Source organism: Anarhichas minor, unplaced genomic scaffold (assembly GCF_050575085.1).
Source record: "Anarhichas minor isolate MPS153535 unplaced genomic scaffold, ASM5057508v1 ptg000004l, whole genome shotgun sequence".
In the NCBI taxonomy this organism is placed as follows: domain Eukaryota; kingdom Metazoa; phylum Chordata; class Actinopteri; order Perciformes; family Anarhichadidae; genus Anarhichas; species Anarhichas minor.
In genome coordinates this window covers 16,282,174-16,306,700 of record NW_027466450.1, presented here as the reverse complement: position 1 = coordinate 16,306,700, position 24,527 = coordinate 16,282,174, and the positions used below count along the sequence as shown (strand labels likewise).

At 38.0% G+C, this 24,527-nt stretch overlaps 2 protein-coding genes across 4 annotated transcripts; both read right to left on the bottom strand.

Moving 5' to 3' along the window:
• Positions 1 to 216: 216 nt before the first annotated feature.
• Positions 217 to 5,801, bottom strand: LOC142970811 (uncharacterized). Its single transcript, XM_076111253.1, has 6 exons — positions 5,465 to 5,801; positions 5,293 to 5,394; positions 4,081 to 4,386; positions 2,790 to 2,932; positions 1,269 to 1,372; positions 217 to 1,042 (listed from the first exon to the last, which is right to left on the bottom strand). The coding sequence occupies exons 1-6, from the start codon at positions 5,535 to 5,537 to the stop codon at positions 886 to 888; spliced, it is 885 nt and encodes a 294-aa protein (XP_075967368.1). The 5' UTR covers positions 5,538 to 5,801; the 3' UTR covers positions 217 to 885.
• Positions 5,802 to 8,601: 2,800 nt separating this feature from the next.
• LOC142970793 (C-type lectin domain family 4 member E-like) lies at positions 8,602 to 23,813 on the bottom strand. Of its 3 annotated transcripts, XM_076111233.1 has the most exons (10): positions 23,677 to 23,813; positions 23,498 to 23,605; positions 20,440 to 20,553; positions 19,354 to 19,496; positions 18,068 to 18,171; positions 12,919 to 13,036; positions 12,740 to 12,847; positions 11,885 to 11,998; positions 10,872 to 10,952; positions 9,757 to 9,773 (listed from the first exon to the last, which is right to left on the bottom strand). In XM_076111233.1, exons 1-7 carry the CDS (start codon positions 23,759 to 23,761, stop codon positions 12,827 to 12,829), a joined length of 693 nt encoding a protein of 230 aa, XP_075967348.1. In that variant the 5' UTR covers positions 23,762 to 23,813; the 3' UTR covers positions 9,757 to 9,773; positions 10,872 to 10,952; positions 11,885 to 11,998; positions 12,740 to 12,826. The 3 variants fall into 3 exon arrangements, with proteins under 3 accessions (XP_075967355.1, XP_075967348.1, XP_075967338.1); XM_076111223.1 differs by lacking the exons at positions 9,757 to 9,773; positions 10,872 to 10,952; positions 11,885 to 11,998; positions 12,740 to 12,847; positions 12,919 to 13,036 and adding an exon at positions 15,674 to 16,496; XM_076111240.1 differs by lacking the exons at positions 12,919 to 13,036; positions 18,068 to 18,171; positions 19,354 to 19,496; ... (1 more) ...; positions 23,498 to 23,605; positions 23,677 to 23,813 and adding an exon at positions 8,602 to 9,427 and having other exon boundaries at positions 9,670 to 9,773; positions 10,872 to 11,014; positions 12,740 to 12,911.
• Between the last annotated feature and the right edge of the window lie 714 nt (positions 23,814 to 24,527).

The window sequence follows — 24,527 nt, the reverse complement described above, 5'->3', positions numbered from 1 at the left end:
TGATGGCAATCTTCTCTCACAAACAGGAGCAGTTTGAGAGCAATTCCTTAAATGGTCGAATAATGAAGTCATTTTCAATTACATAGAAATAAATATGCTGTATACATGTTATTTGTTAAGTGGACTGTAATATAGTAGGTTTAGGGGACTTTGAGGAGATGTTCACACTAGTATGGTGCATTGGTGAATGTGAGAATAAATGACTAGTCCTCTAAATGTGGAAGAAAACAGCTAAAGTCAACTTTATTACCCTAATAAGTGCATTTCAGGGTCAAGCTTCATTATAGTATCTATTCAGTATAATATGCAGCTTTAATTCTTTACAACAGTCATCAGCACATGTATACAGATAAAGATCACAGCTTCCTGTGGTTCATGTTCCTGGTACAAAGCAGTTGATTTACAGAAAACAATCACACTGAGAACTTGATACCTGACCTCCAACCCTTTACATGCTCTCTTTATATCACACATGCACCATTTAAAGCCTTTTGCATAATCATAATAACATGTTGACAGATGTAATACTTGACGGGTGGACAGCAGGACAGAGAGCAGGACTCTGGAGGGACCAGAGGAGGTGGACTCTGTGTTCACATCTTGATGCTTGGTGCTCAAACACAGTCACAGTTGATGGACAATGTTTTCTCCTCATGTTGAATTTTGAATGTGAAGATGTCGGCCATATTATCTGACCAGAGAATTGTTTTTGTTCCTTTTGATGCAAATTCAATAAATGCACTACAGGAATGTGCAGCTGTTTGTGTTTTGTTGTGTTTGTCATGTGTTTGTTGTGTTATAAATGTGCTACAACTTCATTTCATTGAGCATCCCTGTGTTTAATAATGACAATAAATGATCCTTGAACCCTTGAACCTTGAAATATTAAGCCAGATTTTCACAGATCCATTGCAGAGATTCAACACACGGCAGATCATTCCAGTTTCTTTCTGCGTTCCTGCCAACTACAATTTCAACACAGTCCTCTTCACCCAACTGTGGATCTCCTCCACCGTTATTAGGTTCATCAAGGTCCCAGTACCTAGGAGGTGAATATTCAAAACATTTAATAATGCAGCTTTTAAGTTTTTCTAGTAAAATAAAAATGAGGATTTTTTATCTTTTGATCAAATTACTTTAAATCTCCGTGTAGTGCAGCAACACTTGCAAAAGTTAAGTCAGATTTTGATAATAATTATTGAGAGTTTTACTAAGAATAATAATAGTTGGTGCAGCAATAGTTGTATGAACATTGTTGTGTGTCTTACGCTTCAGTCAGTGGAGTTCCATCAACCCATTTCCAGGTGCCCTCCTCGTCTCTGTCACTCAAACCAATCCAAGAGTGACGTGTGACGATGCTCGAGAGGAATTTCTGTTCAAGATAAAAAAAAGACAGAAAGTCTGTATTTAAATTTATTTATTTAACATTTTTAATTTAATTTTTAATGTAGTTTAGAATGATCCATATTTTAATCTAATCATTATAGCTGATATACAGTAAATAATACATCAGGATGTTACATCCACATCTGTAGAGACTAATATACAGAATACAAGCAGAGTACAAGAGAAGAAGAAAAGACGGGAGGGCATGAATGAAATATAAACAAAAATATGTTCCAGAATAAAAAGTATATGAACAATAAAAACATTAAAGTGCAGTGTGGTGAAAAAGGAGGAGGCGTGGTCAGTGGTGGAAGAAGTACTCATATCTTTACTCAAATAAAAGTAGAAATACTACCCTACTCAGTAAAAGTACTCCATTCAGAAATGTATTTAAGTAAAAGTACTAAAGTATCAAAATATACTTAAAACAAAAGTAAAAGTACTCATTGTGTAGAATGGCCGATTTAAGCATAAACCAGTATATATTATCATTATTATTAATTGTATTATTATTATTATTATTATTATACTATATGACAGTTTATTTGTTGATACAAATGTGTAATAAATCAAGAGAGAAGTAGAGTCATTTTCTCTGAATGAACTGGCGACCTGTCCAGGGTGTACCCTGCCTTCGCCCAATGTTAGCTGGGATCGGCTCCAGCGCCCCGCGACCCTCAACAGGATAAGCGGTTTGGATAATGCAGTGGTTCCCAAAGTGGGGGTCGCGACCCCTAGGGGGGGCGCGGTGGTACTACAGGGGGGTCGCGGCTTCATCACCAACCCACACACACAGACGCACACATACACCGGTAAAACAATATAAAATAACCGACGTGACATGCACTGTGTTCCAACCACGCCACCAGAGCGGCTCATGTCACAGACCGACTGTGGCAAAACCAGCGAGAGCGAGAGCGAGCGCGCGCCCGAGCGAGAGAGCGCGAACGAGCGAGGGAGAGAGAGAGTGAGGGAGCGCGAACGAGAGAGAGACACACAGCGACACAGAGCGAGAAAGATACGGAGCGACAGAGAAAGATAAAGATAAGAGAAGGAAGTATGTACAAAGATGGACAGATTTGTGACTGGTCTAAAGCGCAAAAATATTTTATACAGTTCATGCATTATAATGCAATTCATTAAAAACCAAGACAAATTTGGGGTCGGGTTGCGGGGGGGGGGGGGTCGTCCAATGTTCCTATATCATCAAAGGGGGTCTTGACAGAAAAAGTTTGGGAACCACTGGGATAATGGATGGACTTCTGTACAACCAGAGGAGTCGCCCCCTGGTGGACATTAGAGAGAATGCAGGTTTAACACATGAAGCTTTGACTTCACTTGTCAAACCCAGAGGTTGTCACCTGGAAAAACGAAATATAAATATATATATAATTTCACACTACCTCTTCTTCAAGCGAGTCTATGATCACCAGATCTGCTCCTTTGTCTCTGCAGTCCTTTCTGCTCTCCTCCCAGGAATCAGACCGTGTAGAGAGAAGATAACAGGAACAACTGAACCTCCTCCATCCTTCAGGACACGTTTTCTCTGTAAAAATGATGCAAACATAAACCAATAAAGATCAGACAAGACCCACGTCCTTAAAATGAAGAAGTTGTGTGTTTTTGTTGACTTCCTGCTGAGACCTCTGAACTGTTGAGCTGTGGAGCGCATCACTACGACACACATCACTTTACTTTAACTTCCTGTTCTACATCTCTGTATATAAGATTCATTACTTCTCATCACACAGAGAAATGAACTAAATACCTGTTTACATAAAAGTTGATGCATCTTGCAATTATTACCTTCCACAAATACATTATTTCATTTTATATGTTATATTTTATCCCTTTATTGGAACTTCTGAACTATTTTATGTCTCATACTCTCATTTGTACTTGCGTGATCTTTAAAAACACATATTTATTGATAATTGTTGTAGGGAGACTGAGATTTAAGGTTTTCATTGCAAACAATTGCTTCTCTGTAGTTGTTGTGCATATAACAATAAATAACCTGAAACTTTCCTCCCTCGGCCTCATTTGAAGGGTCTGTAGTGACTCCTCACACTCGACTATCAGAACTATTACTTATTGGATCAAATGACTGATTACTTACAGATTTATTTCTTCATCACATCAGAACAAAAAGAAGGCAAAGTATAAAATACATCCTTTTTACCAAATACTTGGTAGTAAAAGTAATGTGTAACCTAAAATTCCCCAAAAAGTAAATATTTAGATGTACATGTAACAAATAATAAGAAAACAAAACAATAATAACCAATAAAATGAGCAATAAGAAAACTAAAATATTAACCATGATAACGAAATAAACAAACATTGATATTATTCATACAATAAGGAGGAGGCAGAAGTAAACATTTGGATGGTCCTAACCCTTTCAGAATCATTAAAGGACGAGAAAGTCTTTCAAAATTAGGACTTTTTAGGGAACAGTTGAAGTGAAGAGACAGAGGACACATTTAAAACATTTAAAACTAAAACTCTGGCTTTTAGCTATAAAATAGATGCTACCAACACTTGGAAAAGATGCCTTGTACATAATTCATGTTTAAATAAAGTTATTTGGACAGGACAAACAGACTGTAAATATAGTTTACAGAGCTGATTTAACAGTGTCATATATTAAAGGTACATGACTCAGCAGAACCCACACAGACAAGAACTCACTCTGATTGCACAAACGTTGACGTCTGTTCATCTCTTCGGTCAGATTAGTGGACAAACGCTGAAGTTTGTTCATCTCTTCGATCAGATTAGTGGACAAACGCTGAAGTTTGTTCATCTCTTCGGTCAGATTAGTGGACAAACGCTGACGTCTGTCCATCTCTTCGGTCAGATGAGTGAGGCTGGCGTTCAGCAGGTCTCTCTCTTCAGACACAGAGGACAGCTTGTCTTCACTGGCCCGGAGACGCTCAGTCAGGTTGGCTTTGATAGTGGACAGATCTGCAGCTGATCCACCCACTGAGTTATGGTCTGGAATAAATCAAGATAATAAGACCTCATGTATCATACTGGTGTATTCATGTATTCATACTGGTGTATTCATGTATCATACTGGTGTATTCATGTATTCATACTGATGTATTCATGTATTCATACTGGTGTATTCATGTATCATACTGGTGTATTCATGTATTCATACTGGTGTATTCATGTATTCATACTGGTGTATTCATGTATCATACTGGTGTATTCATGTATTCATACTGGTGTATTCATGTATTCATACTGGTGTATTCATGTATCATACTGGTGTATTCATGTATTCATACTGGTGTATTCATGTATTCATACTGGTTTATTCATGTATCATACTGGTGTATTCATGTATCATACTGGTGTATTCATGTATTCATACTGGTGTATTCATGTATTCATACTGGTGTATTCATGTATCATACTGGTGTATTCATGTATTCATACTGGTGTATTCATGTATTCATACTGGTGTATTCATGTATCATACTGGTGTATTCATGTATTCATACTGGTGCTCTTTTAGGGCGACTCAACGGCCAAAACCTTTCAGCTCCTTTAAAAAAAAAATGAAATGCAAGAAATAATTGTCTTAAAAGATAAAGACAAATCCAACAAGTTGGCAAAAGGCGATGCTCTTCATCGACCAGAGAAGTTGATCTACATGATGCTGAAGGATGGAGAAATTCATATTCACAACAAATACATCTACAAAACCATTACCCCAAGAAGTAAGTGATTCATTTCAGTTTAATCTTAAAGTGCTTCAAGGACAAGAAGCAAAAGGAAAAAATGACCAAAGTCAAGAAAAGAAAAGCGTCACAGAGGAGCCAGGATGGCAGATAGACATTTAGGTAAAACATCTTTCAGAGCAGCTATAACTTGGATGAAGATCAGACTCACAGTGGACACCGAGGCCGATGAGTCCAGCCAGCAGGAACACACTCAGCAGCCCCAGAGAGAGAACAACAGCTCCATGAGATCTGCTGTCTGAGCTCCTGGGACCTGAACACAGAGTCAATACAGTAAAGTACACAAACAGTGATCAGAGGATGAACACACTGATCATTCTCACCTGGGTGAGTTCTTGAAGGTCTTGAGGAAACTTCAGACTTCTCATATTCAACGTTGGCGTAGATTTCCTCCATCGCTCATGAAGACGGCCAGCTGTTAAATGATGAACGTGTTGCTGGTTTCAACTTCCAAATGTCTTCACTTTAGAGGAAGTCACAAGTTTCAGAGGTGCTAAAAAGAGTTTCTGTGACAATCCTCGGCCACAATATTATCATATCTATTCTCATATATGTGTCTGCTATGCTTCTATTCTATTCAATTTAATTCATTTCAAAAGCGGCTTTATTGGCATGGGAAATATACATTTATATTGTCAAAGAAAGTGTGAAATAAAAACAAATAACTATCATAAATCTACAAAAAACTGAATATAGAAATGTGTGAACAGAGCTATGTAGCATTGCAACATTGTAATAAATCTATCTATCTATCTATCTATATATATATATATATATCTATAGATCTATGTATATATATAGATCTATATATATATAGATCTATATATATAGATCTATATATATATATAGATCTATATATATATAAAACAGAACAGAACACTTGAGGAAGATTTTATTTCTGTTCATGATTACACACATACAGACCAGAACAAAGAACAACTTAAAAACAGTTTTTACGTTGCTTCACCTGTAATCTCAAGCTTTAATAAATGAAACGATGAAACCTGATAAAGTAAACTACCTACAAAATACAAAATCTGTCTTTTTCTTCCCTGAAATATGGAAGCTGTCCGCTGCTGATCATAAACACACAAAAGTTGACATTTCAGAATCATTTTCAGGAAGGTATTCTTCACTTTTTAGAGAAAACAACTTTAGCAGTATCTCAGAAAGAAAAGAGAAGTGGTGAAGAAAAGAGAAGTGGTGAAGCAGGCGCTTTATCTTCAAACATGCGTGAGAACTAAATCCTCTCAGTATTTATCTGTTTTTTCTTCACGATGGTTGAAACAAGTTGTGTGCAGCTAATTCCAGAATGGGCCCAAAGAAAAATATGAAATAATGAGATAAAACATCCACCGTTGCGTGAGCGAGTGCATTTACTGAAGTATTGTACTTATATACAAATTCAAGGTACTTTACTAGATTATTCCCATTTAATGCAACTTTATACTTCTACTCTATTTTAAATGTTTGTGACACATTTCTTAGCAGAACCTTAAACACCGACAGCTGTAAAATGTATCATGCACATTAATAATAATAATTATATATAATAAATGTTTTTACTGAAGTGAATGCAGGACGTTTCCTTGTTGTGGATGTTTTTCAAAGAAAGTGTGATATTAATACTTTTACTTCAGTGAAGGATGTGAATACTTCCTCCAGCACTCTTTATCTGACAGACATCAGTAAACGCTCATCAGTGTCTCATCGTCTAGCCAGCGCTAAACACTACAACACGGAAACGATGGAGAGATTGTGTGGATTCAACATGATGTGTAAACTGTATTTACATTCTGTTTGATCCTTGTTAGTGTATTTTCTGTATTTACATTATTTTGTATCCTACAATAAAGCAATCAGAAGGTATTTCTAAATGTAAAGCGAGGCCAGTTCATTGGTGCAGCAGCTTTAAAACACACAAACTCACTGCAGTCAAGAGACAAGGTCACTCTGAGGAACTGTTACTCAGGTAATCGTACGACACTGATACATGCAGCAGGTCAGTCACTACATTTCTCCACTATCATGTATTTACTACATTACTTTGAATGAAGTAATGATACAAGGCACTGCTTCCTCTTCTTGTTTTGTATGTGTGTAATGTCTGTGTTAGTGTGACAGCTCTTTCAGTGCAGTGTGAACTCGGGCTGCACAATGAATCTAATATTAATCACGTTTCTGGCTTTTCCACATTTAGATGAACATGATTGTAACAGGACGGTACGGAGGACACAGGAATTAGTGGCAGCGCAGCAATCACAGGCAGAGTCAGTTCTGCAGGTTTTTAATTAAACCAACTTCAACAAACTCAAAACAACTGAAAACGTATCTCAGTCCAGAGCTCTATCAGTTAACTACACAAACTAAACATATCAGCCGGGCCGCGAGCCGACTTACCGGCTTAATCTTCACCATCGAGAGGAGAAGCCACTCTTCTCCTCTCGTCGCATGCTCCCCCTGCTCCGTTTCCCTCTTTGCCTTTTGTTCACCTCCCTGATGAGGAGATCAGGATCATCAATATTATTTATACAATAAGGAGGAGGCAGAAGTAAACACTTGTATGGTCCTAACCCTTTCTATGACTTTAATATTGCACTGAATGTTTATCACATGTACAACTTGTTCTTAAGATCAGAATCATTAAAGGACGAGAAACTCTTTCAAAATTAGGACTTTTTAGGGAACAGTTGAAGTGAAGAGACAGAGGACACATTTAAAACATTTAAAACTAAAACTCTGGCTTTTAGCTATAAAATAGATGCTACCAACACTTGGAAAAGATGCCTTGTACATAATTCATCTTTAAATTAAGCTTAAGTTCAGACAGGAAGACTATACTCTTGCATGCCTAAGCCCGTAGTTTATTTCCATCTGCCATCACTCCTCACGCATGCACACTCATTATTTCCTGGCTGTCAATCATGATATCAGCTGTCGAGATCAGCTGGTCTCTCTATCCAATAGCATAACGACACAATTGCATCATGAGCCTATCACCTTGCTGCTGTCTCTCTTAAATATGATTGTCTCTCTGCCTTCAGTGCGTTCATGCTGCTGTTACGCAACCCTCCACCTCCCCATCTCTCCGCCCAGTCTTCGCAGATTCATCAGCTCATCAGCCACCATCACCACCAGTGTCTGGACTCCACGGGGGGATTCATATTGGTGCCGCTCAGAGCAATCACAACTCCATCACAAATCTCCTCGTCGAGTTCAAGCGCCAAAGAATTTCTGTGTAACTCATTAACGCATCATCTGTCATAATAAACGTAATAAACTAATCATTCACTTGTCTCTCCTGAGTGAAATAAAGTTCTTTGGACAGGGCGAACAGACCGTAGATATAGTTTACACAGACAAGCACTCACTCTGTTTGCACCGACCCTGAAGTCTGTCTAGATGTTCACACTAGTATGGTGCATTGGTGAGTGTGAGAATAAATGACTAGTCCTCTAAATGTGGAAGAAAACAGCTAAAGTCAACTTTATTACCCTAATAAGTGCATTTCAGGGTCAAGCTTCATTATAGTATCTATTCAGTATAATATGCAGCTTTAATTCTTTACAACAGTCATCAGCACATGTATACAGATAAAGATCACAGCTTCCTGTGGTTCATGTTCCTGGTACAAAGCAGTTGATTTACAGAAAACAATCACACTGAGAACTTGATACCTGACCTCCAACCCTTTACATGCTCTCTTTATATCACACATACACCATTTAAATCCTTTTGCATAATCATAATAACATGTTGACAGATGTAATACTTGACGGGTGGACAGCAGGACAGAGAGCAGGACTCTGGAGGGACCAGAGGAGGAGGACTCTGTGTTCACATCTTGATGCTTGGTGCTCAAACACAGTCACAGTTGATGGACAATGTTTTCTCCTCATGTTGAATTTTGAATGTGAAGATGTCGGCCATATTATCTGACCAGAGAATTGATTTTGTTCCTTATGATGCAAATTCAATAAATGCACTACAGGAATGTGCAGCTGTTTGTGTTTTGTTGTGTTTGTCATGTGTTTGTTGTGTTATAAATGTGCTACAACTTCATTTCATTGAGCATCCCTGTGTTTAATAATGACAATAAAGGATCCTTGAACCCTTGAACCTTGAAATATTAAGCCAGATTTTCACAGATCCACTTCCGAGATTCATCACACCGCAGATCATTCCAGTTTCTTTCTGCGTTCCTGCCAACTACAATTTCAACACAGTCCTCTTCACCCACCCGTGGATCTCCTCCACCGTTATTAGGTTCATCAAGGCCCCAGTACCTAGGAGGTGAATATTCAAAACATTTAATAATGCAGCTTTTAAGTTTTTCTAGTAAAATAAAAATTTGGATTTTTTATCTTCTGACCAAATTAGTTTAATTCTCCGTGTAGTGCAGCAACACTTGTAAAGAAATGTTTCAGTTAAATCAGATTCTGGTAATAATTATTGAGAGTTTTACTAATAATAATAATAATAATAGTTGGTGCAGCAATAGTTGTATGAACATTGTTGTGTGTCTTACGCTTCAGTCAGTGGAGTTCCATCAACCCATTTCCAGGTGCCCTCCTCGTCTCTGTCACTCAAACCAATCCAAGAGTGACGTGTGACGATGCTTGAGATGAATTTCTGTTCAAGATAAAAAGGACAGAAAGTCTGTATTTACATTTTAATTACATTTTTAAACATATTATTAATGCAGTTTAGAGTGATCCATCTAAACACTCTGATAATAATTCAGTTATAAATCGTACTAGCTCAAAGATATGGCATGTTATTTTAATCTAATCATTATAGCTGATATACAGTAAATAATACATCAGGATGTTACGTCCACATCTGTAGAGACTAATATACAGAATACAAGCAGAGTACAAGAGAAGAAGAAAAGACGGGAGGGCATGAATGAAATATAAACAAAAAAATGTTCCAGAATAAAAGGTATATTAACAATAAAAACATTAAAGTGCAGTGTGGTGAAAAAGGAGGAGGCGTGGTCAGTGGTGGAAGAAGTACTCATATCTTTACTCAAATAAAAGTAGAAATACTACACTACTCATTGTGTAGAATGACCCATTTAAACATAAAACAGTAGATATTATCATTGTCATTATTATTATTATTATTACACTATATGATAGTTTATTTGTTGATACAAATGTGTATAAATAATCAGAATCTTAAAGTAACTAAAGCTTAGAAGTAAATGTTGTTTTTTTGTAACTACAATATTTGCCTCAGAAATGTAGTGGAGTATATGAATAAAGTAGCATGAAAACATTGAAGTTTGTCTCAGAGGGCTTTACAGTATACGGACCAAAATATTACAATAAACTTTCATGACGTGAAACAAACTGTGAAAGTGTTAAGACGAATACACTGACTGTCAATCACCGTGTAGCCCCGCCCTAAAGCATCCCCTGCTTTATGGTCTGTTTGACTCTAAATGGACCATAATGTACTAAATGAACATCATGCTGTATTGAAGAAGACTTGAAACTAGAGATTGAGACCATAAACTCATGTTTACAATGTTTACTGAGGTAATAAATCAAGAGAGAAGTAGAGTCATTTTCTCATAGACTTCTATACAACCAGAGGAGTCGCCCCCTGGTGGACACTAGAGAGAATGCAGCTTTAACACATTAAGCTTTGGCTTCACTTGTCAAACCCAGAGGTTGTCACCTGGAAAAACTAAATATAAACATATATATAATTTCACACTACCTGTTCTTGAAGCGAGTCTATGATCACCAGAACTGCTCCTTTGTCTCTGCAGTCCTTTCTGCTCTCCTCCCAGGAACCAGTCTTGGTAGAGAGAAGATAACAGGAACAAATGAACATCCTCCATCCTTCAGGACACGTTTTCTCTGTAAAAATGATGCAAACATGAAACAATAAAGATCAGACAAGACCCACATTCTTAAAGTTAAGTTGTGTGTTTTTGTTGACTTCCTGCTGAGACCTCTGAACTGTTGAGCTGTGGAGCGCATCACTACGACACACATCACTTTACTTTAACTTCCTGTTCTACATCTCTGTATATAAGATTCATTACTTCTCAGCTGTTGTGCATATAACAATAAATAACCTGAAACTTTCCTCCCTCGGCCTCATTTGAAGGGTCTGTAGTGACTCCTCACACTCGACTATCAGAACTATTACTTATTGGATCAAATGACTGATTACTTACAGATTTATTTCTTCATCACATCAGAACAAAAAAAATAAAATAAAAAATACTTGGTAGTAAAAGTAATGTGTAACCTGAAATTCCCCAAAAAGTAAATATTTAGATGTACATGTAACAAATAATAAGAAAACAAAACAATAATAACCAATAAAATGAGCAATAAGAAAACTAAAATATTAACCATGATAACGAAATAAACAAACATTGATATTATTCATACAATAAGGAGGAGGCAGAAGTAAACATTTGTATGGTCCTAACCCTTTCAGAATCATTAAAGGACGAGAAAGTCTTTCAAAATTAGGACTTTTTAGGGAAGTGAAGAGGGAGAAGCCACATTTAAAACATTTAAAACTAAAACTCTGGCTTTTAGCTATAAAATAGATGCTACCAACACTTGGAAAAGATGCCTTGTACATAATTCATGTTTAAATAAAGTTATTTGGACAGGACAAACAGACTGTAAATATAGTTTACAGAGCTGATTTAACAGTGTCATATATTAAAGGTACATGACTCAGCAGAACCCACACAGACAAGAACTCACTCTGATTGCACCAACGCTGACGTCTGTCCATCTCTTCGGTCAGATTAGTGAGGCTGGTGTTCAGCAGGTCTCTCTCTTCAGACACAGAGGACAGCTTGTCTTCACTGGCCTGGTCTGGAATAAATCAAGATCATAACACCTCATGTATTCATACTGGTGTATTCATGTATCATACTGGTGCTCATTTGAGGCGACACGACGGGCAACATCTTTGAGCTACTTTGCTTCTTGTTAGACTCGTGGAGAGAAAACATAAAAATAAAAACACTCTATTTGAGTCTGTAGATTTCTCCTGAATTCACTAAAAGTTATTAGATAATGCCTCATTTGCATATTTAAACGTAACATTTCAGAAAATATGAAATGCAAGAAATAATTGTCTTTTAAGATAAAGATATGACAAATCTAAACACTGTTATAGTATATTTACAAGAACATCCCATCATCTCTTCCCAGTAAACATAATAATACTGAGTAAATGTTGAAATGACAAGAATGACCTGAATTCAAACACGGTTTAGTGTCAATTTAAAAGTTGGTGAAAGGCGATGCTCTTCATCGACCACAGAAGTTCATCTACATGATGCTGTAGGATGGAGAAATTAATATTCATAACTAATATAAATACAAAAGAAGTGCTTCACAAGGTCAGTGTTTAATTCTGTTCTGTGGTGCTTTTAAAAACATATTTAAAAAGTTCTTCAAGGACAAAAAGCAAAAGATGAAAAGTCAATAAAATGAAAAGCATCACAGAGGAGCCAGGATGGCAGATAGACATTTAGGTAAAACATCTTTCAGAGCAGATTAACGCTGCTGAAAATCTCAAGTTAAGACTTGGATGAAGATCAGACTCACAGTAGACAAAGAAGCTGATGAGTCGAGCCAGCAGGAAAACACTCAGCAGCCCCAGAGACAGAAAAACAGCTCCATCAGATCTGCTCTTCAACTTTGAGCTCCTGGGACCTGAACACAGAGAAGACCAGTGAACACAGTCATCAATACAATAAACAACACTCATCTGTTCACATTCTCACCTGTCCCATTGGTGGAAGGGCTCGAGTCGTCAGGTTCATCATATTCATAGACGTGTAATTCCTCCATCGCTCTCGAGGATGCCATCTATTCCACAGAAGGTCAGCTCTGCAGCACAAACTACATGAAATGAGGAAACTCTTGTTGGTTATAATCTATTTTAGAAAAAGAGGAAGTCATGATTTTCCAAGATGCAAGAAAAACAAAATGTTCATAATGATTCAGCGTGCCAATCTAAGATATCAATATAGTGACCCATGAAGTATAATAATATGGATAATTTACTGATCCTGTAAAGCTCTCTCTATGCAGCTTTAATAAGAGGCCTAACAGCATGACAGTGAAGTGACATCCTGTCTGAACCTGAAGACAAAGACAGCAGGACGGCTGTGAGGAATTCAGGGAGGTAAAAGACTACCAAGGTTTTCTGAAGAATTTATTCAATAAGATGATAAACACAAGAAGAGATCTTAAGAGACTCGAGGAACATTTTATAAGATTTAAATTATGTTCATGATTACACACACACACACACACACACACACACACACACACACACACACACACACACACACACAGACCAGAACAACTGTGTTTTTAAGTTGCTTCACCTGCATGTCAAGCTTTAATAAATGAAACGATGAAACCTGATAAAGTAAACTACCTAAAAAATATAAAATCTGTCTTTTTCTTCCCTGAAATGTGGAAGCTGTCCCCTGCTGATCATAAACACACAAAAGTTGACATTTCAGAATCATTTTCAGGAAGGTCTTCTTCATTTCATCATATTTTTAGGGAAACAAACTAAAGCAATGTCTTAGGAAGAAAAGAGAAGTGGTAAAGAGAAAGTAAAGAAGTGTGTAGCGTGAGCGGGTCCTGCCCAACTTAAAAAAGGGCAGGATCGCACCTAACATGGTGGTAACTCCGTCAGTAGTCCGACCAGTCTTCGGGGATTAGTGTCCCACAGAAGTGTCAGGAAAATACCTTCGGCCTGTTATCTCACCCCACAGCTGAGAGTCGTTCATTTCGGAATTATTGTCTTTCTGAGAGTCTTGTACGAATACGCCCTAGGCGCTCTCAGTAGGATGTAACCCGAACACCCAGTTTGAGTATAGTTACGTAGAACATCTGTACCTTACTACTGCCTAGTTTCACTGCCATGGAACAACTTCAAGTAACTTAAAAACATGAAAGTCTCTCTCTAGAGTCAGGGTTTGGTTTGTCCGTTCTGGGCTACCGTAGGAACATGGCGGACTCTGTGAAGAGTCAAAGCTCCTTATGTAGATATGAAGGACTCATCCTAAGCTAACAAACACAACAATTCTTAGTTTTAGGTGATTTTACACTAGTGACAACATAGTTATAAATATTATATTTCTGCCAAATCGCAATAAATCTTACAAACTGTTCCTTTAAAGGAGCAAAATGTAAATGAAAAAAATGAAACAAGACAGACAAATGTACGACAACCTATTCAGGCCATTGTAGGTAAAAACAACAACATAAAAACAAAATACAGAGTCAGGGGAGGGGCGAATATTCAGAGAAATAACTCAGAATTTTCAGGATGAAAGTTATAAATCCATGAGAAAAAAAACCTTTTCCATTGCAAAAAGACCCCTTGAATATTCTTTGAATTTATAAAGTCAACAATTAACAAGAAAACTAAAAAAATAGTTGATTGCAAAACCGTAGTAACACCAGCCGTCATCTGAATTTTGCCACTAAGCGAGATATGAATATGTTTTCTTTAATGTTATTTTATGAATTTTGCAACTTTATCTCTGAGAACAAACACGTTTTCACTTTTTAATCTTTAAAGTTCACTTTTTATTATTACCCTCTCCCCATGCTCCGTAATATCACGATCAGGCTTTGCCTTCTGTGTTCTGTGTGTCTTTCTGTAGCTCCTCACTCTACCTGTCAGCCACTCCCTCAGCACCAGTCTAACTCCCTTCACCTGCCCCTGATCACTAATCAAGCACTCCCTCATCAGCACAACTCTCCTCACCTGTTCTAGCCATTATTTAAACCCCTGCCTCCCAGTCACCCACTGCCAGATCATTGTTCGTACCTACACGCCCGTTTTTGCTCGTCTGGTTTCCCAGTCTGCCTGCCCTGCCTCGTCCTGCCGGATTTCCCCCCTCGTCTCTTGTCTCGTCCTTGGATTCCCTGTTACGTTCATTATTCATTTAAACCCTTTTCTCACCGCATCTGACTGTCTGCGCTTGAGTCCTCATCATGCCCCGTGACACGTAATGAATATTTTTGACCTACTATGACCCTAATACACCATCACATAAATCAGTAACCGTAATAATGACAGATGAAAATATACAGACTGCCTGTCTGTATCAACAGGATTGTCATGTTGAACTTTGGCATAGATTTCCTCCAATGATGAAAATTATTTTATGAAGGGTCAAATCTGCAGCACGAACTATGACACATGTGAACAACTAAACCCAGTCTTGTTGGTCTCAATAGTTTTCTCTGACGTTTAACTTTAGAGGAAGTAACGAGTGATGAACACAGTCTACTTGATGGCAATCTTCTCTCACAAACAGGAACAGTTTGAGAGCAATTCCTTAAATGGTCGAATAATGAAGTCATTTTCAATTACATAGAAATAAATATGCTGTATACATGTTATTTGTTAAGTGGACTGTAATATAGTAGGTTTAGGGGACTTTGAGGAGATGTTCACACTAGTATGGTGCATTGGTGAGTGTGAGAATAAATGACTAGTCCTCTAAATGTGGAAGAAAACAGCTAAAGTCAACTTTATTACCCTAATAAGTACATTTCAGGGTCAAGCTTCATTATAGTATCTATTCAGTATAATATGCAGCTTTAATTCTTTACAACAGTCATCAGCACATGTATACAGATAAAGATCACAGCTTCCTGTGGTTCATGTTCCTGGTACAAAGCAGTTGATTTACACAAAACAATCATACTGAGAACTTGATACCTGACCTCCAACCCTTTACATGCTCTCTTTATATCACACATGCACCATTTAAAGCCTTTTGCATAATCATAACATGTTGACAGATGTAATACTTGACGGGTGGACAGCAGGACAGAGAGCAGGACTCTGGAGGGACCAGAGGAGGAGGACTCTGTGTTCACATCTTGATGCTTGGTGCTCAAACACAGTCACAGTTGATGGACAATGTTTTCTCCTCATGTTGAATTTTGAATGTGAAGATGTCGGCCATATTATCTGACCAGAGAATTGTTTTTGTTCCTTATGATGCAAATTCAATAAATGCACTACAGGAATGTACAGCTGTTTGTGTTTTGTTGTGTTTGTCATGTGTTTGTTGTGTTATAAATGTGCTACAACTTCATTTAATTGAGCATCCCTGTGTTTAATAATGACAATAAATGATCCTTGAACCCTTGAACCTTGAAATATTAAGCCAGATGTTCACAGATCCAATGCCGAGAGTTATGACACGGCAGATCATTCCAGTTTCTTTCTGCGTTCCTGCCAACTACAATTTCAGAACAGTCCTCTTCACCCAACCGTGGATCTCCTCCACCGTTATTAGGTTCATCAAGGCCCCAGTACCTAGGAGGTGATTATTCAAAACATTTAATAATGCAGCTTTTAAGTTTTTCTAGTAAAATAAAAATGAGGAGTTTTTTATCTTCTGACCAAATTAATTTAATTATCCGTGCAGTGCAGCAACACTTGCAAAAGTTAAGTCTGATTTTGGTAATAATTATTGAGGGAGTTTTACCAAGAATAATGATAATAATTAAAGCGGCAAGCAACAATGTACGGGCCCTCGCACCTTCCTTCGTCTCGGGTGTACTACGCCATTTCATCAAACGTAAAGCTTTGAGTATCTTTTAATAGCAAAGGTCTTTCGATTGTACTGACCAAATTTGAAGTGGATCTGACAAAGTCCCTAGGAGGAGTTCGTTAAAGTATAGCGAATAGAAATCATGGGAAAATTCACACAAAAATCAAAATGGCCGACTTCCTGTTAATTTTAGAGCATTGTCCCAAACCACTTTTTTTTAAGTCTCCATGTGATACATGTGCCTACTAAATTTCATACATGTAGGTGAAACGTAGCGCTGGGGCTGCGTTTTTGAATATTTGTAGGGGGCGGTATCGAGGCAATTTTCAACGGTCAAGCCAAAAAGCCATATGAAATATGTATTTACATTACCTGTGACACCTGTGCAAAGTTCCAAGGCTTGCTGAACATCCTAAGCTACAGAAAAATAAGCTTCATTTTTCATGGTGAATGACGCGTTGCCACGGCAATGGGTGCCACATAAAATGAAGGTCGTACAATGTCAGTAGACCATTTTAGTAAGTCTTCATCATTAATATCTTTAGATCATCCTGACCAAATTTGAAGTCGATCGCATGAACTGTGGGAGGAGTTCGTTAAAGTACGTCTGAAAACGATGAAAATTGACGAAAAAGCCAGAAATGGCTTAACCACTGTATTGCTCCCTAGTGGTTGAATGGAATGAAAATTGTAGGGTACGTAACAATATACGATGTGCACATATAACTTCAAAACCACTTAACCTATTAACCTACGAAATTTGTCTCATGAGTATTGAAAAACAAAGCCACGCCTTATGAAGTTCATTGGTCCATATCTTCTAAACGTAATGAGATATCAAACATCTTTAGATACAATTGTATTATATAGATCCAATACTGATCCACAGTACATTTTGTAGCAATCGGACTCAGCGTGTAGGAGGAAGTTGCAAAAATGGGTTTTTCACAAAATTCAAAATGGCGGAAACTTTTGGAAGGCGGAGCTTAGGGGTCCAGGAGGCTTTTTTTTTGGTTGCATGCCTGTGTAAAATTTCAAGTTAATTGGACAAACGGGATGAGGGGGCTAAGTGCTAGGGGGCGCTAGTGAGCAATTTTTTTCATGTTCGAGCGTGGGACCCATAAAATATCCAATTTTTCAGCAGTCCTGATATGCATGCCGACTTTGGTGAGTTTTCGGATATGATAAAGCCCCCAAAAAGGCGATTCATTAGAGAGAATAATAATAATTCCTACAGTTTCAATAGGGACCTTGCGGCCCGACGTTGTCGGTGCTCGGGCCCTAATAATAGTTGGTGCAGCAATAGTTGTATGAACATTGTTGTGTGTCTTACGCTTCAGTCAGTGGAGTTCCATCAATCCATCTCCAGGTGCCCTCGTCGTCTCTGTCACTCAAACCAATCCAAGTGTGATCTGTGATGATGTTTAAGAGGAGTTTCTGTTCAAGATTAAAAAGACAGAAAGTCTGTATTTAAATATATATTTTTGTATTTATATTACAAAAATATTAATTTAATTTTTAACGTAGTTTAGAGTGATCCATCCAAACACTGATAATAATTCACTTATAAATCGTACTAGCTCAAAGATATGGCATGTTATTTTAATCTAATCATTATAGCTGATATACAGTAAATAATACATCAGAATGTTACGTCCACATCTGTAGAGACTAATATACAGAATACAAGCAGAGTAAAAAAGAAGAAGAAAAGACGAGGAGGGCATGAATACCCATGAAATAAAAACAAAAATATGTTCCAGAATAAAAAGTATATGAACAATAAAAACATAAAAGTGCAGCGTGGTGAAAAAGGAGGAGGCGTGGTCAGTGGTGGAAGATATACTCATATCTTTACTCAAATAAAAGTATAAATACTACACTACTCAGTAAAAGTACTCCATTCAGAATTGTATTTAAGTAAAAGTACTAAAGTATCAGAATCAAAATATACTTAAAACAAAAGTGTAAGTACTCATTGTGTAGAATGGCCCATTTAAACATAAAACAGTACATACTATTATAATAATAATAATTATTATTATTATCATTACTATTATCATTGTCATTGTCATTATTATTACACTACATGATAGTTTATTTGTTAATAAAAATGTGTATTAATAATCAGAATCTTAAAGTAAATTAAGCTTAGAAGTAAATGCAGTTTTTTTTGTAAGTACAATATTTGCCTCAACAATGTAGTGGAGTATATGAATACAGTAGCATAAAAACATTGAAGTTTGTCTCAGAGGGCTTTACAGTCTACAGACCAAAATATTACAATAAACTTTCATGAAGTGAAAACAAACTGTGAAAGTGTTAAGACGAATACACTGACTGTCAATCACTGTGTAGCCCCGCCCTAAAGCATCCCCTGCTTTATGGTCTGTTTGACTCTAAATGGACCATAATGTACTAAATGAACATCATGCTGTATTGAAGAAGACTTGAAACTAGAGATTGAGACCATAAACTCATGTTTACAATGTTTACTGAGGTAATAAATCAAGAGAGAAGTAGAGTAATTTTCTCATAGACTTCTATACAACCAGAGGAGTCGCCCCCTGGTGGACATTAGAGGGAATAAATATAAATATATATATAATTTCACACTACCTGTTCTTCAAGCGAGTCTATGATCACCAAATCTGCTCCTTTGTCTCTGCAGTCCTTTCTGCTCTCCTCCCAGGAACCAGTCTTGTTAGAGAGAAGATAACAGGAACTACTGAACCTCCTCCATCCTTCAGGACACATTTTCTCTGTAAAAATGATGCAAACATAAACCAATAAAGATCAGACAAGACCCACATCCTTAAAATGAAGAAGTTGTGTGTTTTTGTTGACTTCCTGCTGAGACCTCTGAACTGTTGAGCTGTGGAGCGCATCACTACGACACACATCACTTTACTTTAACTTACTGTTCTACATCTCTGTATATAAGATTCATTACTTCTCTGTAGTTGTTGTGCATATAACAATAAATAACCTGAAACTTTCCTCCCTCGGCCTCATTTGAAGGGTCTGTAGTGACTCCTCACACTCGACTATCAGAACTATTACTTATTGGATCAAATGACTGATTACTTACAGATTTATTTCTTCATCACATCAGAACAAAAAAAATAAAATAAAAAATACTTGGTAGTAAAAGTAATGTGTAACCTGAAATTCCCCAAAAAGTTAATATTTAGATGTACATGTAACAAATAATAAGAAATCCAAACAAGAATAACCAATAAAATGAGCAATAAGAAAACTAAAATATTAATGATAACAAAACAAACTTATAAACTATACTATATACTATATAACTATATAAAATTAATATTATATATCCTCCTGGGACCCAGCAGGAGGAGGCAGAAGTAAACACTTGTATGGTCCTAACCCTAACCCTAACCCTAACACTTTTGATGACTTTAATATTGCACTGAATGTTTATCACATGTACGACTTGTTCTTAAGATCAGAATCATTAAAGGACGAGAAAGTCTTTCAAAATTAGGACTTTTTAGGGAACAGTTGAAGTGAAGAGACAGAGGACACATTTAAAACATTTAAAACTAAAACTCTGGCTTTTAGCTATAAAATAGATGCTACCAACACTTGGAAAAGATGCCTTGTACATAATTCGTGTTTAAATAAAGTTTTATGGACAGGACAAACAGACTGTAAATATAGTTTACAGAGACAAGAACTCACTCTGATTGCACCAACGCTGACGTCTGTCCATCTCTTCAATCAGATGAGTGAGGCTGGCGTTCAGCAGGTCTCTCTCTTCAGACACAGAGGACAGCTTGTCTTCACTGGCCCGGTCTGGAATAAATCCAGATAAGAACACCTCATGTATTATACTGGTGTATTCATGTTGTTGGGATCTGGCGACGCCTCCTGGCTGGCTGAGTCCCTCACATGTGCTTTCAACCAAAGAAGCGCCCATGTCTCCTCCCTTTCCACCAAGTGCCTGATCTGGGGTTGGACAAAACTCCAAGCCGGATGACCACACCCCCAGCTCCGGCCAAAACCTGATGCTGGTCCCTCATTGGCCAAGAAAGGGCCCCCCACTGTTTGTGCTACCTGGTTTGGGGGCGACCTTGGCTCACTGGCTTAAGAGGGTTGTCTGGTAACCGCAGGGTCAACGGTTCGATCCTCGACTGGGACGTGCCACGTGTCGAAGTGTCCCTGAGCAAGACACTGAACCCCCGGGTGCCTGTCATTGGCAGCCCACTGCTCCCTATATACAGGGATGGGTCAAATGCAGAGGTCAAATTTCGTGTATGTGTATATGACAATAAAAAGGGTTTCTATTCATAAGCCCGAGCACAGCTAGAATCGCTCTCTTCGCTCTGGACTCGTCCTGGCAATAGAAGATCCACAAGGAAGCTTGCCTCATCAAATCCTCTCAGGTCACATGTTACATTCGCTGGTCGAACCATAGACTGTTTATTTTGAGTTTTGGGATCCTGTAGTGCGAGACTTCTATGACCAGTTCCCCCACCCTTTTTGTGTACACACCGCCGGCAGAAGGATGATTAACTCTCCCCCCCCCCCGGCCGAAGATTTCCGGGACAGACGGGCGACCCCCGTCTCTCAGCCGAAGTTCACCAAGCACCGCCGGCAGAAGGACAACTGAGCCCCTAAACGAGCCGAAGATTTCCGGGAAGGACGACCCAAACCTCGTCCCTCAGCCGAAGTTAAAAAGCCCTCTCTGCAGAGAGGAGATCGAGTTAGGAGATCGACTACCCGAGGACCGAGTGATTCCTACCACTGGAAACAGACCCTACCGAACGAAGCTTCTCAAAGTAAGGGTATCTTTGGTGTCTGGGCCTACCTTAGCTTAGCATTAGTTTCATTTAGACTATTAGTTTATGTCGTTGTTATTCCTGTATCTTGTTGTGTTAAGTTACTGTCGTGTTATAACGTGTTATCACGCAAGCATCGCGGACCACGGAGTCCCGTTATATTGTGTATTTCCTGCTGTAACTGTTTGCATTAGATCCGTCGCTGCTAGTGGATGTGGAGTTTGTGATTTTATCACTTCAAAGACTAAAACCACGGTGGCGGAGCCTCGTCTCGACGACCGAGTTTCGGGGTGATAAGAGAGCAATACTCGCATCTCACCGCAGTGATAAAGATCTGTTTTGTTTTGGGGATTCTTTTATTTTGTTTGGTTTTATTCTCTCTTCTTTAAATCGGCTCTGTGAGTGAGATTTAGAACCGCAACGATCACCGTATAAGCGTGGCCAGTCGGTTCAGAAACCGACCGCAGAGTTGTGCGGACAGATCAGCTGTTTCTCACATCCTCACTGCAGGCGCCGCAGGCAGAGCTAGGTTTTCCTTCTCTCTCTCTCTCTCTCTCTCTCTCTCTCTCTCTCTCTCTCTCTCTCTCTCTCTCTCTCTCTCTACTAACTGCACACACATAGTTAGATTCACTGATTTTTGTTGAACCTCTCAGACTCGTGGTTGCGTAATCTATTGTCCCAACCCACATGGTGCGCCGCCCCACGTGGTTACATGTAGCCACCTCTCAGCCATTTTTTCGTAGGTCTCTAGACTCCGCCATCTTTGCTTGTAGGCTCACACGCCCCCTTTTTAGATTACCCACCATCACTGTTTGAGTAAGCCCCCCCCCCCCCCCTTTTGTTTCCACACACACACACATACATGTACATATATCTATATACATATCCTTACCCCACTTCATTCATTTGACTTTAGGTATTAGATATATAATTGTATGATAGGGTTTGTTGATTTTGATATTACTTGATTTGATCATTTATTATTTTGATTTAATAAACTCTGTTATATTTTAAAGAGCAGTCGTCTGTGATTACTTGTGCATATGTGTGTAATAATAACTGGATGTAGTGGCCTGTGCTCGAACTTAAACCTTCACTCTCACTCCAAACGTGTAATAGTATTCAGACTGTTAATATCGTGAGTGAACACTAATTATGAGACTTAGTTTATAGTTTGGTTATTGGTCCCTGTCCGCAGGGTGATGCCCCGTTCTTATTAGTAATTACTAATTAACTTATTGATGTTAATAACTCCATTGATGTTGATAGTTTAGTTTCATATTTGCTGATAACCAAACATGCTCCTTTACGTTCCCAACAATGTATTCTTACTGGTGGTAATTTAAGGTGACGCGACGGGCAAAATCTTTGAGCTACTTTGCTTCTTGTTAGACTCGTGGAGAGAAAACATAAAAAAAACACACTATTTAAATCTGTAGATTTCTCCTAAATTAACCAAAAGTTATTAGATATTTCCTCATTTGCATATTTAAACATAACATTTCAGAAAATATGAAATGCAAGAAATAATTGTCTTGAAAGATAAAGATATGACAAATCTAAACACTGTTATAGTATATTTACAAGAACATCCCATCATCTCTTCCAGCTAATATAAAAATACTGAGTAAATGTTGAAATGACAAGCAACCTGAATTCAAACATGGTTTAGTGTCAATTTAAAAATTGGCGAATGGCGATGCTCTTCATCGACCAGAGAAGTTTATCTACATGATGCTCTAGGGTGGAAAAGTATATTTTTACAACAGATATAATTATAAAAGAAGTGTTTCACAAGGTCAGTGTTTAATTCTATTCTGTTTAAAAACATATTTAAAAAGTGCTTCAAGGTGCTTCAATGTCTATCTGCCAGGATGGCATTTAGGTAAAACATCTTTCAGAGCAGATTAACGCTGCTGAAAATCTCAAGTTAAGACTTGGATGAAGATCAGACTCACAGTAGACAAAGAAGCTGATGAGTCGAGCCAGCAGGAAAACACTCAGCAGCCCCAGAGACAGAAAAACAGCTCCATCAGATCTGCTCTTCAACTTTGAGCTCCTGGGACCTGAACACAGAGAAGACCAGTGAACACAGTCATCAATACAATAAACAACACTCATCTGTTCACATTCTCACCTGTCCCATTGGTGGAAGGGCTCGAGTCGTCAGGTTCATCATATTCATGGACGTGTAATTCCTCCATCGCTGTCGAGGATGCCATCTATTCCATAGAAGGTCAGCTCTGCAGCACAAACTGCATGAAATGAGGAAACTCTTGTTGGTTATAATCTATTTTAGAAAAAGAGGAAGTCATGATTTTCCAAGATGCAAGAAAAACAAAATGTTCATCATGATTCACCACTGAAACTGAATCTGTTTAACAGCAGTAACATGAACACTTGCATGCTGAAAATCCCCTCTAATCTGGATTTTAAAATGCATTTCTGACTTTGAATGACCTCTAAGCCGAAGCGAATAAATAAATGCATGAATGAAAAACTACAGGGACACCTAGCAGAGTCTCTGAGATAAAAGAAAATAAAGTATTACTTGTTGTTCTACCTTAAAATTTAATTCACCATGATATGCAAGTATTTCTAAGTCAAATTAAAACTTTCAACACCTCTGGAACTTGGTCTGTGTTGGAAAAATCCAGCAAAGAAAAGAAAACCTTAAATGTATTTTAACTTGGTGAGTTACAAGGTAACGAAACATCAAAGAGCCTTTTGGCCGGTGGTCGCTATAATTGTTTGATGTCTCTGTCAATTACAATTTCGAAGATGTGTTTTGTTCTCTTTAGCGGCACATGTGGCCATAAGTGGTAACTGCAGGTGCGTATTCACATTCCAGAGATCCAAACAGTCTTTCTGAGATAGAAAGTGACTTTTAACATTTATTAAAATGAAAATCTTTTAAATTATTATCTCAAGACTGGAAGCAGCGTGCCAATCTAAGATAATAATTTACTGACCCATGAAGTATAATAA